Source organism: Fusarium poae (assembly GCF_019609905.1).
Source record: "Fusarium poae strain DAOMC 252244 chromosome Unknown contig_2, whole genome shotgun sequence".
Lineage (NCBI taxonomy): Eukaryota > Fungi > Ascomycota > Sordariomycetes > Hypocreales > Nectriaceae > Fusarium > Fusarium poae.
In genome coordinates, this window is record NW_025408660.1 from 213,492 (window position 1) to 228,521 (window position 15,030).

Sequence of the window (15,030 nt, forward strand, 5' to 3'; positions counted from 1 at the left end):
GAATTTGAACCCTGGTCAGGCTGAAGATCAAACTTTGTCATGTCAATAAACCCCCACTATTCTCCACATGTCGGATCTTGGCCGAGTGATTAGAGCTTTTTATACCCGTGAGGGCGGTCTAATGAGTCATCTTTTAGGCAGCTTTTTGCTATACTCATTGGTCAGGCATTGTGGTATAGTATTTGCAGTTGAGACTTGTGGCTGAGAGCTTATATCACCGCATTGAACCTAGTGTCCATGTCGGCCCGTCGTCAATGCCCCTATTGACCGGATTGTTCATCTGGCCGAGGTTTATAAAGACTTTGTTTTAATTGAGGCGCTTGCGAGAACTTGCCATAGGTATTTTTTGTCATTCTTGATCACCCCGTCCCAGTGTTTTGAGTCCCACTTTGCCTTTACTAACTACGCAGTACAGATTCTGCGCCATCTTGGCACTGACTCAGAGCTGTTGAGTCGCTAGGTCTTTTGAATCAGTTCTAATCTGTCATGAAAATCATTGTGGCATGATGTGTGGGCACGGCTGCAAAAGAAATCTCCAGATAGTGCAATTGTTCATCTCGTTGTTGATAAGACTTTCTGGTGTAATTAGGATCACCTAGTGATCCGTGCACGAGTGCACGGATCTTTTTGCGCAACGTGCAACCCCTGATTCCACTACTACACTGAGCCCAGATGTGTCGTGAATTTGAACCCTGACACTTTGGGGTTAGATTGCGAGCTGCGATGGGGATCGCCTGTTGGTATCACTGCTAAGCCTAGACAAGTTCCCTCGAAAACACCCAGAGCGCCAAAATAACCACCTTTTGGGCTTGAAGGCTTCACTGACAATATGTATAGTATCGTTGTTTAATTTTTCATCTTCTGTCAACTGTGAGTGGATCTTGGTAGCTCGTTCAGCCACTGAATCTCGCGTGCTTTTTCGTTGCCTTTCCTTGTCGTCTGGCGGCGATGGGGCTGTGATGTCGATGCGGTTGACGCCGTCGTCGCCGTCAAGCTCAGGTGATGGCGGCTGGGATGGCGACGCTGATGGTGGTGGTGGTGTTGGCGATACAGTGGTTGTTTGCTGCGTGCCAGGATCGGTTCTCGTGTCCGTGTCCTTTCCCTCGGTGTTGGCACCTAAGGTGGTAATACATTCCTTGGTGCGAAGATTGTTCTGGACTACCGTCACCGAATCTTTAACTGCGTCGGTGATTTCAGCTCCATTCATGGACGAACTGACTCGGTCTCGGCTTCCATATTGCATGTCGTTCACCCGATCGAGTGTTTCCTTCAAAGTTTTCGTACTGTATCGTTCAAGTTTGGACTTAACGTCAGGCCAACTATCCGGGCTTACAAGTTCCTCTAACTTAGTTAATAGTTTCTCCTTGTCCTTCTTATACTTGGAATCAGGTTTTTTTTAGATGTTCCAGTTTTATGATGCGACATCGTGAAGAGAGGCTAGGGAGGAACTGGTTTCCGAGCGAGAGGCTGTTGGAAGTACCAAGGTTTCCCCTCACATCATGATCTGTTAAAATGGGAAGATTTTAGGTTTCTTAATTCTTTTAAAAGATGCAGTAGGAGAACTACTGTTTATGTACAGGCACCACCTCCGTGGAATGTTCCACCTTGTTTACAATTGCACCAGCAATGGACTATCATATTGAACAAATGGATGTGAAAACAGCCTTCTTGTATGGAAAGATCGATGAAGAAATCTGGGTACAATAACCAGAAGGATCTAACGACAATACTGGACGAGCATACAAGCTAGATAAGGCACTTTACGGTCTTAAACAGTCACCAAGAATCTGGTATCAGACATTATCAGACGACCTTACCAATCTGGGATTCCAACCAGTACATGTAGATGTGGGAATGTTTTTCAAGAGTCCAACCTACATTGTAGTCTATGTGGACGATCTGCTAATCGTTGGACCAGACATGGAAGAGATCAAGACAGTCGGGAAGGAACTGTCAAACCAGTTCCAAATGACAGACCTTGAACCATGTTACCACTACCTTGGAATCACAATCAAACGAGACCGTGCAAGGAGGAGACTATACCTCATTCAGAAGACATATATCAAGAAGATCCTTCGTGACATTGGAATGGAAGACTGCCATACAGTTAAGACGCCTGTAGTCCCAAATACGAAGTTTGAAACTGCAAGACAAGGATACGAAGCAACAGATGACACAGACATGGCTATATGAATATTCAAATAAGGCCTTATATGAATATGCATGAATATATTCATATTCATATCCATATAATATATGAATATAATATGTACTTGCGTATCCATATTCATGCATATTCATATGAGAATTGATATACGGGCATGACATTTTTACTACCCGGGCATGACTCTATCCGGGCATGACTTTTTACGCGCTTTAATTGGTCAAGCCCCGCATTTGTTAGTACACCTTATCCCTTCCTCTTCAATCAGTTGTTCCTCCCATAAACACTCATACATCAGCCAATTAGGACAGTTCTGATGTTGTCATTAACACTGCAGATCATCACCCTTGTAACCTAACCTCCTGGTGAAATTGACACTGCATCATCATCATCAGATATCAATACTTTAGCATCACAATGGTCTCTACGCGCCGTCAATGCTACAACTCCGAGTCTGAGTCGTTTAATACGCCAGAGCCGCCTCGAAAACGCGCCCGACTCAACAGCCAACGCGTCCAACTAAGCCGACAGCATAACTTTCGCCCGCCTCTTCTAACGAATCCACCGCCGCCCTACGAGCATCGTCCTGCCTCTCGAAATAACCGATGGACCTCTCCTACTAGCAGTGCGCCTAGTGTCAGCAATTTCTATGGGGTTGGGGATATAGACGCGCTGGATAATATCTTTGTGTCAGATATTAAGTTGAATCGTGTGTATTGCTTCATCCTCTCGCAATCGAAGGACTATTGAGACCTTATATCTTCGGCTGGTTCCTTCTAGGACTTGAGTCCTAGAAAGTCCTAGATGAAAGTCCTAGATGAAAGTCCTACGATCTAAGTTTAGGACTTCAAACTTTAATCCTAAACCTTAATCCTAAAGCTGAGGGTGAACCCTCCAACATTCAACACCAAGAAGCTGCAATGCAGCTCCGTAGTGTGGCGTTGCCAGAGTGTTTCTGGAATGCTTGTGTATAATGTTTGTGAAGAACATCCATTGTAAAAAGTGAACGGTCTAGAGTGGCGTATCGACCCTCTGTAAGCTGATTGATCTTCCAGAACGGTTGAAGGAATGCACGCGTCTCCCCTAGAGCACTCCACTCATCAGGCGTGAGGTAGTCGTCTCGCAAATCCTGGTAATACTTCTTCTGGTACCACTCAACATAGCTCTGAAGATTGAGAGTGGTGTCCAGCAGGAGAAACCATGAGTTCCACCGTGTATCGTTGTCGAGCCCCAGCGATCTTCCAGCGCGCTTCTTGAATTCATTCCATCGATAGTCGTTTTCGCGCATGTGAATCGATATGTTGTGCACCTTTCCAAGAGGCCCAAGCCGCCGCCATCCTTGCGCCCTTTGTGGTTTGATCCTTTCAGAAAAATCAGTGCCAAAAGCCGATTCATCGGTGTCTTCGATATGCCCCAAAGCAGCTCGAGCAGCCTCTTTTGAGTCTATGAAAAAGAAAGCCTGAACTGCCAGGTTCACTATATGGCCGTGGCATCGGATTCTACGGGTCTTGGCTTCCCAGTCGACGCCCTTCTCCTGGAGATAATTGGCGAGTAAGTGGCATAATTTGTCGTTTGATCCATGGTTATCACCAGTGTAGAATCCCACCTAATTCCAGATATTATAATCCTCGAGCACGTGCTGAAGAAGCTTCCATTGTTCGGCACCACCGTGACTACCCGGCCCGTCAAGACCTGGCAACTCCGACAAAGCTAATAGTGCCTGCAGCGCTTCCTTTGCATCCGGATCTACAAATTTGACGCATATCCCAAGGAAAGCTTTGTGATTTGGAGCAGACCGCACGTCAGCAGAGAGATGAAGTTTCCATGGTGTAGACTGCAATTTTCTTCGCAACATGTCTTTGTGTACACGAAAGGAATTGGAGACAAGCTTTTGTATGGAGCCGTGAGAAAGGCTGATGAGGTCATCTGCCGCAGGATTGACTGCAGAAATGAGCGCATGAAGCTCTGGCCAAGAACTGCAGTTGTAAGAGAGATTACGGACAGTCACGAGCTGAATAAGTGCCTCCAACGCTGCTTTGTGATTGATGGCATGTCTCAGAGTTTCTTCTCGTTTTGCCAGTTGCTTTGCAGCATGCATATCGCCGGCCTTGGCGAAAGCATCCTGAATCAGACGGTCACGCCGTTTTTTAATCGGATGTTCATGGGCTTCCAGCTCAATGCCGTGTATCTTGAGCAGATGATTCCGAAAGGTCGTTGAAACGGTCGTGGAGTAAGTCGGACTTACACAATGCATGCAGTAGTAAATCTTCTCATTTTTGCGACCGCAACGAGATGGCTCCGAATTGAGGGGCTCACGCCCGTGAGCCCAAGTATTTGCGGTCGTTTTACGCTTTCGAGCCATGCGCTCTTGGACATCGCCGCTTGAGAATCGAGGGTTCGTGCTGAAGATTGAGGAAGAGCACAATTCGCTTGTGGACACTGGAATCCCCGCAGGGTCAGTGGAAGTGGATGTCATCAGCGAGGACATACGCAGCGTCCTTACACAGTGGTGTTGGAATTAAAGAAAGAGTGGAGAGTTGGAAAATCGCCCCTGAACGGGATTACTACAGGGATCAAATTTTTTCCGCCGTATTGCCATACTTATGGAATACGACATCCCCGTATGGAATATGGATTAACGCGTATGGATAGAAAGCCTGCTGCGACACACACAGAGAACGAATACATGGCCACATAGGAACCCAGCAGGAGGCAACAAAAGCAGAAAGACATGGAACATGACGTACATAAAGAGCCCTGGGGTTTAACGAGGGAGGTTATCTTACAGACAAAGCCGATAGCTGGGGGGAGACTGTAGGTATCATGGTCGCACAGCACGGTGGATTGGCAGCGACAGAGTCGCAGCACGAAGTCACGAAGGAAAGGTTCCTGAGGACAACAAGCAAGAATTTAAGGACGGAGGAGCAAGAGGCGGAAAATCCGAAATTCTCCAACAGAAAACAAGCAATTTGGGTCATAGATAGCGAACGAATTTCAACAATACGGCGAAGTGGGGCGTTTGCCAGACGGACGCGCCGGCTGTCTGCCGAGTCCTGTTAACCGGGCATAGCAGCAGATAAAAAGCGGCCACAAACGTGTAGGATACAATCAATCAGGTTCAGGCTCAGGCTCAGACTCAGGCTGTGACACTGATTATTCAACCACTGCGCTTTCCCACCAACAATCTAGCCTCAGTCGAAGCAGACTGGCTAGATTAGTAGAGCCGTCAGATTGTACAACTCCATCGTCCAAGTCGCGTAGAATGCTGTCAATGTAATTTCCGGCGGCACTTAGATGTAAAATCTGGCAAATAGCGTTGTGAACAGCAAGAAGCCGAGCGGAAGGGGGATCGATGGTTCGCTCGGGAGTGAGAAAGAAAGTACGATTGACTGGGAAAATACGGTTCCTGAATGGCTGACGGAGGGTTGAATCGATCCGGTAGCTATTGGGCTGGTTTGTAGGCTCGAAGAAGACTTTGAAGTTGCCAAACTGCCGATGTAAATCAATTTTCAGAGTGAGAGCGTTCCGAGAACGATCAATATCTGGGCCTTCGATAAGGTGCACGATATCGTGATCAAACATATCAAGTATTGCCAATGCCGTTTCCTTGGATTTATTCTAGGACACATATTAGCTTGGGGTGTAGAATTCGATATTTACCTACCAGCTCAGGGTTTCCTGTCGTAGTCATCAATGAGTGAGGAAGTATATGCGCGACTTCCAGTTCCGCAAATGATCCGGGTTCCTGTTCTTTGAGTAATTGTCCTTGATCGTCTGAAGCATAGTCATATCCGCTCTCTTCAATACGGCGCTCAGCTTCTTTCATATCGAAATCGCGAGATATTACGCAACGATGTCGGTCACGAACTAGGCAGTCACGTCTAAGCGACGCCACTCGTTCCACGGACCTGACAACAGGACGCGTGCTCGTGATTCGGGAGCTAGCTGCGGGCGATGGTTGGGGCGTCTTGCTGCCAGCAGCCTTGACTAGAGTCTGATGAGTGTTGAAGTCGAATGTTAGTAAAAAAGATGACTTACGTGGAAGGAAGAAGTTGTCGACCAGGAAATCTGCAAAGGTGTTCAAAGCCAAACGAATCTCCTCTTCCACCGTTTCATCATCGAGATCGATAACTTCATCTATCGTAATATTCACTGCCCCGAGGAATGCATGCAAGAAGTTGGATTTAGATTGATCTGATCGAGCATGTTCGTACGTTAGACGGACCAGCCTAGGTCGGTTATACGGCTTTTCAGTCGACAAGGGCTCGAAGTGCTCGATAACGCGACGGAGAACACCAGCAGCCTTATCAAGTTCATCTGGGTTGAACGAAGGACTTGCGCCTGTAGAAAAGTCAATGAATCCCTCTAGTGACGATTGGTGTCGGTGATGAGGTGCAGAAGACCCCATCATTCTCTTGGCTGAAGTTAGGAAGATGGGCAATTATGAAGAATTTGAGATCACTCATCCGACGAGCTGATGGGTTGCCTGATTTTATTTTGTGGGGAGATCTTACATAATTCAGCCGAATGAATGAATGAATTTATTCCGCCCGGGAGGATACGCCTCATAGGGCCCACAACATTAAGTCTCGTTAGTTACATTCTTTTCCGACTTCTAGCCCTATAACCCTCAAACATCACAATCCCTACTCCTCGCCACATTTCCCAGCCTCGCTTGTCCCTGCGACAGGCCTGCTTGAAGGCCAAATTCTCCAAGTGTTCAGGCAGCGTTCGACATAAGTAAAGTAATTGCAAGTAAGTAACCAAGTAAGTAAGTAATAAGTAAGTAAGTAAGCCCGGCAGCGAAGTAAGTAAGTAAAGCCTCTAAGAAGCAAGTAAGTAAGATCTAAGTAAGTGGTACGGAAGGCCACAGGGGGCAGTGTCCCAAAAGTGCGGATGCGATGTTTTTTTCTGTTAGGTTGACGCCGATGTCAGGATAACTATATGGTTTAAATGCATAATTATCCTAATTAGGACTAGTCTGCTGACTAATCAAAGAATATACATTTAAACAGAAGGTCTTTACAGCGCATTCAGCAGCTATAGCACTATTAATTACAGCGCACTTAGCACTATTAATTATAGCGCATTCAGCAGCTATAGCACTATCAATTACAGCGCACTTAGCACTATCAATTACAGCGCACTTAGCACTATCAATTACAGCGCACTTAGCACTATTAATTATAGCGCACTTAGCACTATCAATTACAGCGCACTTAGCACTATTAATTATAGCGCACTTAGCACTATTAATTATAGCGCACTTAGCACTATTAATTACAGCGCATTCAGCAGCTACAGCGCTATCAATCATAGACCTTATAGTAGGTATATTCTTTAAACGGGTCTGTACGGGAGGTGTAATTGCATTGATTTTTGCCGTCACGTGACTTATGACGCACTTTTGGGACACTGCCCCCTGTGGCCTTCCGTAAGTGGGGCAAAACCGCAAGCACCGTGCGACCGGATGTGAAACGCGGCCCATACGTTGGGGTCCGGTTTGTCGCATCAAGTGCTCCAATCCTAACGACATGAGCTTAAATAGCCATACCTGAACACATGGCTATTCAAATTTCTTTTATTCCCAAGATATTTCTCATCAATTAACTGGTGCCATCTCTGATCCCTGTAGAGCCAATTGTCTGACAGGATTCCTTCCCACAGTTGGTCCTTATCGCGCAACAATCTGCTGCAGCAACGCGACAGTGCATTGACGCAGCTGATATCCCCGAACCTGGATACCGTATTTCGCTCTATTTTCGAGATGCCTGACAAAGAATCCATTGCGGGAACTTCCTCTTCCTCCTCCTTCGAGACGACCCAGTCCGTGGCTGGCAATAGTGCCCTTTCGAACCTTCGGCGCACGAGAAGCGTAGCAAGCCAACTGGCGACCGTTCGGCCTGAGCATCTCGACGTCGCTCAACCTTCTTCACTCCCTTCGCTATACATCGACGGTCCCCGATATGTCCTAGAGGACTGGATACACAAAAAGCGAAGGAGAAGCCTTTCATGGATCCTTCGGTACGGCAAATACGTCATCAGGCTTAGCGACGACGGTACAGCAGGTGGCCGATACTGGGTTTGTGGTCTATGTGACGCACGGAACCAGGTTAAGATATTGGAGGCTAAGGCAACTACCTCCCCGATCTACCACTTGAACAACGACCATCATATATATAAGCCATCTACTGCACACGACAACGGTCCTGATTCAGAGCCCGAATCGTCGAATAGAACATCTCCGGCTCCGTCATCCTTGTATCGGTCCTTGATATGCAAAAGCGGGCCGCCAAAAGAAGGCCGCTGACCGCTGAGAGTAGAGCAGACATCTTCAAGCGACTTCTTCTCGGCTGGATTACGGATGCCAATATCCCTCTTCACGGTGTTGAACACAAGCTATTTCGACAGCTTCTTGCCTTCCTAGATGACGAGTTTGTTATCGAAGTTCTGCCGACGTCGGGAAACACCGTAAGAAGGTGGATCTTACAAGAATTCGAAGAACACACGAGGATGTTAAAGGGTGAGATGAATAAAGCCTTATCAAAGGTTCATACTTCCTTTGACATGTGGACTTCGCCTAATGGTATTGCTATCCTTCCGGTGATAGCGTACTATGTTGACATAGCCGGGACACCACAAGCCCGCCTTATCAGCCTAGGGAAGCTCTCTGGCAGTCACGGTGGCGAAAATCAGGCCATCTTGATGGCTAAGGTCATCCGGAAATACGGCTTGGAAAAGAAGATCGGGTTCTTCACAGCAGATAACGCTGACCCTTGCGATACTTGTGTCCGGGCTTTGCTTAAGATGTTCAATCCCCAGGCAAGCCCTACTGGGCTTGAGGGCTTGGAAGGCGAGCGGCGAATCCGCTGTGTTGGCCATATCCTCAACCTATCGGCAAAGGCCTTCTTAGAGGGCGATTCTAGTGACATATTCGACAGTCACATTGCGGAGAAAGACCAGAAGAAAGAACGCGAATTACTCCGTGAATGGAGAAAAAGAGGCCCTATTGGAAAACTCCATAATCTGGTCTACTGGATCAGAAGAAATCCTCAGCGTAGGGATCTTTTCCTATCCATCACGAGTGGCAAGGTCGACCAATCAATCATGGCCGAATTGGGAGTATGGTTTGTCGACGACACTCTCAAAGGCTTGATGGTCAAGGCAGATAATGATACGCGATGGAATTCTGTCTATTTGATGGTCCATCGTGCGCTCAGACTTCGGGATATTATCGATGTCTTTTGCAAGCTTAGTCTTCTTGACCCCAAGGAAGAAAAAAGGGTCTCCGCCGAGGACGTTCTTAGCTGTGAAGACTGGGTAGTACTCGCCGAGATCATCGAAATCCTACAGCCTTATCTCACGTATACCAAGCACTTTGAGGGTCACACTCCTAGATTTGCAGAGGTACTTCCCACCATGTACCTCTTGAAGGACCATCTATCTGAAATGCGACAGCGGTATTCTTCCAACCTTATCCCTGCGCCGTATCGGGCGCCGAGGATCACTCTCGAAGAGCCAGTACTTGATTGTATCATAGTCGCTGCGCCTACTGATGGCAGAGAGAGAGAGCAACAGGGAGGGCTGCAACAGGACACTGGCGTATCTACCTGGGGCAGATATTCAACCATGGAATCGACTACCAGCGGAGAACCGAGTTCTCCACTATACCAAGCAGAAATCTCGGTACAATTCGAAGACAAGGACCTGGAACCTGAGCCCTTCGAGTTGTCCGACGATGGGCTACATTTCATACAACACTCGATCAAGTATGCACTGTCAAAGCTCGACAAATACCGCAATTTGATGGAGGGGAGCTTTGTTTACTGGGCAGCTATGATATTACACCTAGGACACGGCATTGGGTTCCTGCAGCTTAGGCTACCGAACCAAGTAGACTCGATCCTTCGGGACTTCAGAGATTACTTTGACAGGCACTATGCTCAAGGTAACCAGGCACCAGTGTCTCCAGACTCCCCTCCGGCATTTCATGGATCAAAGTTATTGTTGCGCACTGCAAACTTCCCCAAGAAGGCCAGGAAAGAAGCTCCGGATGAGATCAACCTATACCTACAAATGGTTCCAGATGAAGACTTCAAAGAAGAGCAATTGCTCCAATGGTGGCTTGGCCGCAAGACTCAGTTCCCACGGTTATTCAATATGGCGATGGACCTACTTTCTATCTCAGCCAGGGATGGACATCTTACGAACGGGAATCGAATCGATAGATTCATTCGATGCCAAGTCTTACGAATGACGCGGCTCGTTTTAGCGTCACTTCTTGAACCCGTCAACCGGCCCCTGGCGGTACCTGACGCGACCGAGCGTGATTTGTCATCAATGTCAGACTTAGGGTTTCGGGTTTTAGCCTTTATGTAGTATAGGTTCAAGCAAGCTTCGCCTGACGCAACAACATCATAGCATCGATTTCACGCATTAGAATATGGAACAAGGCGCATAAAAGAATATTGAAGATCCTGTTTTATTAAAAAAGTATTTATTGGTTCCTGAATGGGCTCAAAATCGGTCATGAAACTTGAGAAATGGTAACTACAGGGTAAGCATTAGTCGAGCCGCTTGTTGAGGTTGAACATGATGGATGGTATATAGATAGTCCGCTCCGTCAGTCACGTATATATAGCTAGGAAGGACATGTCTTGTCTGTAGTGAGATCTTCAACCTTACATCAATCAATCTCATTACCTCACATCAATACCGCTCTTCCCCCTGCCTTGTCACAGCCAATCAAATTCTGTTAAAAGTGGACGGTATCCCTGCAACTCCTTTGAGAGCCAATAGAATGCCGAATCACAATCTTGAACCCTGCTTGAACCCACTGGGGTCTTATGCAAAACCTTCACAAATTGAGCATGTATAAATAACATGAGACTATGCCAGATTGTTACAGTTTATCTGCGTGGGGCATCACCCCACACTCATTAAACTTAAATAATAGGGGCTGGTGAAAGTCGACCTCAAAGGTGCCGTTTTGAAGGTTATCTAGCTCATTTATGGCCACAGCCATATGAGTATGTTTTCCAAGCCTCTGATGAACGATGGGTCGCCGAGCCGTCACGAATCCAAATAAGATCGAGAGCGAGCGTGAACGGGCGAGAAATCGCCGTTTCCTGAAGCGCCAAATGCAACAAACGCTGGTTCGCGAGGAATATTCAGGCCATAGTGGGGTTCGCATGGTGGACCCTACACGCAATTTGGTGTTGGTCGGGGACGCGTCCCGCCATCATGTCGGGCCTGATATGAACATCATCAGCCCTTCGACGCATCAAGTGTCGATTCCGATTTCAACTCCCGTATCGGCTGCTCATGGAAGCGTTATAACAGCATCAGTTCTCGATAACCGAGCGTCCTGCTGCCCAACAACCTGTGATGCAATTGATCCTGAGGTCATTCCCTCTTCTTCCGGACAGCTGATAGATATACAGAATGGCACGCAACAGGCTGCTGCACCTGAGGATGTAAACCCAGCGCCTTTGTGCGTGCGTCGAACGGCGGTCCCTCTTGAATTGACGCGAGCTCTCACGAGACAACGCGTGCGAGAGTCTCGCGACAGGCGGCATCGGTCACGTATTCCACCGACGATACCCTCGACTGAACCAAGGCCATCGGAATCGGCAAATCATCACGGTCCTGCCACTACAAGTACGTCTGTACAATGTCCTTTCGTGTTTCAACAGGCCGATGTAGGGAGCTCTAGCGTCGAATCTCAAGATAGCTTGGGTGATGATGCTACCTTACCCGCCGCTCAGCCTCGCAATGAGACCTTGCAAAGCTTCATCAACTCTCTTCGACAAAACACTGGATGGACCCCCGACTTCCTCGACCCGTATAAACGTGCCTACGACCAGATTTTTAAGGTCTTCTATAGCTCTAAGTGTAATTGTATGTTCGAAACAACCTAGCGTCACGGTTAACATAATACTGAGTGTTTGGACCAGGTACACATCGGGTTGAGGGTGACGTGGCCGGGCTCTCTGACTCTCTTCGGGAGCGCGTCGAGCAGCTTCGACAGTTTATTCCTCCTCTGTCCACAGTGTTTGGTGAGACGGGCTCTTATGATCCCAGCAGCTCTTTCCAGCAGTGGAAAAGCTTCCTTGCCGACGAACCGATCCAGCCACTTTCATTTAGCAAATCATCACAGGCTTTTTGCCATCCCGGTCAACCAGCGCTGTCATTGTCTAGGCAATGGGACATCGATAGCATCTGGTTTGGGGCAAAAGGCCTTCAAGCAATCCAATCGCCCAACAGCTTTAGGTTGTCCTTTCTTCCCTCTGCAGCCTTGAACATATCCAAAGATGAGATAATTCAGCCACACGGACTGGACCTGGCAAGGACACGACATATTAAACTTGGGACATTCAACGCACACAGTGTACCATTTTCCGCGTTTGTCTTCTTCCCGAACGCTGCAAAAGACATGACGTCATCAACTCAGAACGCTCTGTCACTGGAGCGCCAACAAGATCTCTATGATCATGTCATCATTCCGGCAGCTTTTGAAGCAGTACCCGATCCTTGTCGGCAGGAGTTACCGAGAACGTATGAAATTGCATATGCTAAATCTCGCTCTTTCCAGGAAAAACCTGGAAATAACCGTTGGAAACCAGGAGACGTGAACAGAGCTGTTCATCTACAGTACACAATTCCGGCAGAGAATCTTGCGCAGTTCTGGAGTCTGATAGTCGAAAAAGCGAATTCTTTCCGATTGACCACAAAAAGCGGCGTAATGGTGTCCTATTTCAGGGATCTCAAGCTGCTGTTTCAGTCTCATGACCTGAAGAATACGTTCGGGAGAGCGACACTGATCGAAAGCCTACATTACTTTCAGGCATCTGTTCTCCAAGCCTTTGACCCTGTCCATCTGGATATCCGTTCTTGCTGGATTGATATCGGGACTCGTGATTATGTCGCGACACCTCCATCTTCTAGCCAAGTGATGCGAGAACCTTACACTCTGTTTTGGAAGAGTCAGTGCCATCATTATCTACATGAGCAGTTGTCCAGATGTGCACCCACGTCCCCGATGAATGCTCAAACTTTTCAGCGGTTTTTGCTCCGTGACCTTGGAGATTACCAAGTCAAAGCGAAGCGTACGCGAGCATCGGACCCAGGCCACCCAGATGAGCGCAAGCCAGGCATTATTCGTGCCAAGGCATACAGCTGTCACAAAGAAGTCTTCGCTGTCATGTTCAGTGAATACGAATTATTTGGCTCGGGGCTTCTTCCCCTTCTTGCTTTGAATCAGAGTATGATCAGCGATCTTTCATCGGCCGATCAGGGCCGTCATCAAGCACCAACCTTTCACGTCCATCGTAATGCTCTATCGAAGGCTTGGGATGCCAACAAACGTCATATCAAAGCTGCCATGGATGCAAGAAACTCAACAAACTATGGCATCCGTAAAGAGATGACATTTCGGCTTGACGTGATTCTCACAATGTGGAATGACGCAGACTTGCGTATTGTGATATGCTAAAGTGATATCACACTGTGCTAAAGTGCTAAAGTGATATATATCACCGTGAATATATATCACACTTTTTTTCAGCTAAATGTGATATCACGATAGCTAAAATGCTATCGGCCGTGTGGCATGCTTATCCGATAAGATTAGATAATCTTATCTACTTTTGTTGGATCTACTCTAATTAGCTTTTGCAACACCCCTATTGGCTTGTGTCATCGTGCACAGACCATCGAGGCGCACAACGCGACATTTCCAGGTTGAGGATACACGAGACATGTGAGACTCCAAGGTCGAAATGGTCTTCTGACCGTGAGAACATTGGCACGGATAGAAAGCTCCTGACGGGAGATATCTAAACGGGCCAGTTTTGTTTGCATTACTTCCAATCTACGGAAAATCAGCATGTTTTGAAGTTCATCGTGGAAGTTTTTACAAGTCGGGCTTACCCTATATCTCAGTGCTTGAAAGATACCAGAGTGCTCACGTATTCCCCCACACTTGCGCAAGTACCCTCTAAACAATATTAGTCGCATTTCATGGTCACAAAGATTCGCTTTTCAACCTCCCCCACGCTGGACCTAGTCCTTATGGGAATTGGGAAATGGTCTCATTCAATAAATTACCGTTGAAATTTAGAAAGCAGTCGTTTATGGGCTGCGGGGAAATATGATTGCTGCAGTTGCACGATACCTATCCTGACGTGTAAGTCTCGGCGGTATAGATGTATACACTAACACATCTTAGCACATCCACATAGCCTGGGCATTCAAGACAGCAAATCAAGCTCGATCGCGTCAGGGGTCGGTTGACGCGTTCAAGAAATGAGAGTTTCAGCGAACCGCGCCACTCGTTCGTAAGATATCCATCCCTGGTATTGGAGAAGTAGCATGGATGATAAGTGTTGCATAGGCAGCCACAGGAAACGGTGTCACACGATTACGCGTGAATCATCAGAACAGTGTTACAGGTCTGTAGCAGGGTCAGCAGGTCTAGTATCATACCTCGCCTCTTTACCTATAAGAAGGAGGAGAGCAAGAACAACCATGATGATAAAGAGACAGAAGACAATCATTCCGATCATCATTGGATTATGAGTTACCGGTACCTAGTAAGAGCGCGCTGTCCGGCAGTCTGCTGCCTCGACTTTCAATATTGAATTATGAGTTCATCTTCAAAAGTTATCACTGATACCCTTACTCGATCACAGACTAGAGCATCACCCGATGATCTGCCCTTCGAATCATCTAGCTTCGACGTCATTTTCCGCACCACTCATCCAGAGAAGGCCAAACTAGGGCCATCTGGCAAACGAAAGACGTCTGGTCGTGTTATGTATGAATGCCTTCATTGTCCCCCAGATAGTCCATGGTCAAATGGAAAG

General features: G+C 47.3%; 4 protein-coding genes across 4 annotated transcripts; 2 read left to right on the forward strand and 2 right to left on the reverse strand.

The window, feature by feature from the left end:
* Positions 1-706: 706 nt before the first annotated feature.
* On the reverse strand, positions 707-1,243 carry FPOAC1_013360 (uncharacterized protein; the record flags this gene model as incomplete). Its single annotated transcript, XM_044857701.1, has 1 exon — positions 707-1,243. The coding sequence occupies one exon, from the start codon at positions 1,241-1,243 to the stop codon at positions 707-709; it is 537 nt and encodes a 178-aa protein (XP_044701083.1).
* A 1,338-nt stretch (positions 1,244-2,581) lies between these two features.
* FPOAC1_013361 (uncharacterized protein) lies at positions 2,582-2,914 on the forward strand (the record flags this gene model as incomplete). The annotated part of the gene is made up of 1 exon (XM_044857702.1): positions 2,582-2,914. The coding sequence occupies one exon, from the start codon at positions 2,582-2,584 to the stop codon at positions 2,912-2,914; it is 333 nt and encodes a 110-aa protein (XP_044701084.1).
* A 2,403-nt stretch (positions 2,915-5,317) lies between these two features.
* On the reverse strand, positions 5,318-6,575 carry FPOAC1_013362 (uncharacterized protein; the record flags this gene model as incomplete). Its single annotated transcript, XM_044857703.1, has 3 exons — positions 5,318-5,782; positions 5,829-6,151; positions 6,203-6,575. 3 exons carry the CDS (start codon positions 6,573-6,575, stop codon positions 5,318-5,320), a joined length of 1,161 nt encoding a protein of 386 aa, XP_044701085.1.
* Positions 6,576-11,304: 4,729 nt separating this feature from the next.
* On the forward strand, positions 11,305-13,658 carry FPOAC1_013363 (uncharacterized protein; the record flags this gene model as incomplete). The annotated part of the gene is made up of 2 exons (XM_044857704.1): positions 11,305-12,064; positions 12,121-13,658. The coding sequence occupies 2 exons, from the start codon at positions 11,305-11,307 to the stop codon at positions 13,656-13,658; spliced, it is 2,298 nt and encodes a 765-aa protein (XP_044701086.1).
* Between the last annotated feature and the right edge of the window lie 1,372 nt (positions 13,659-15,030).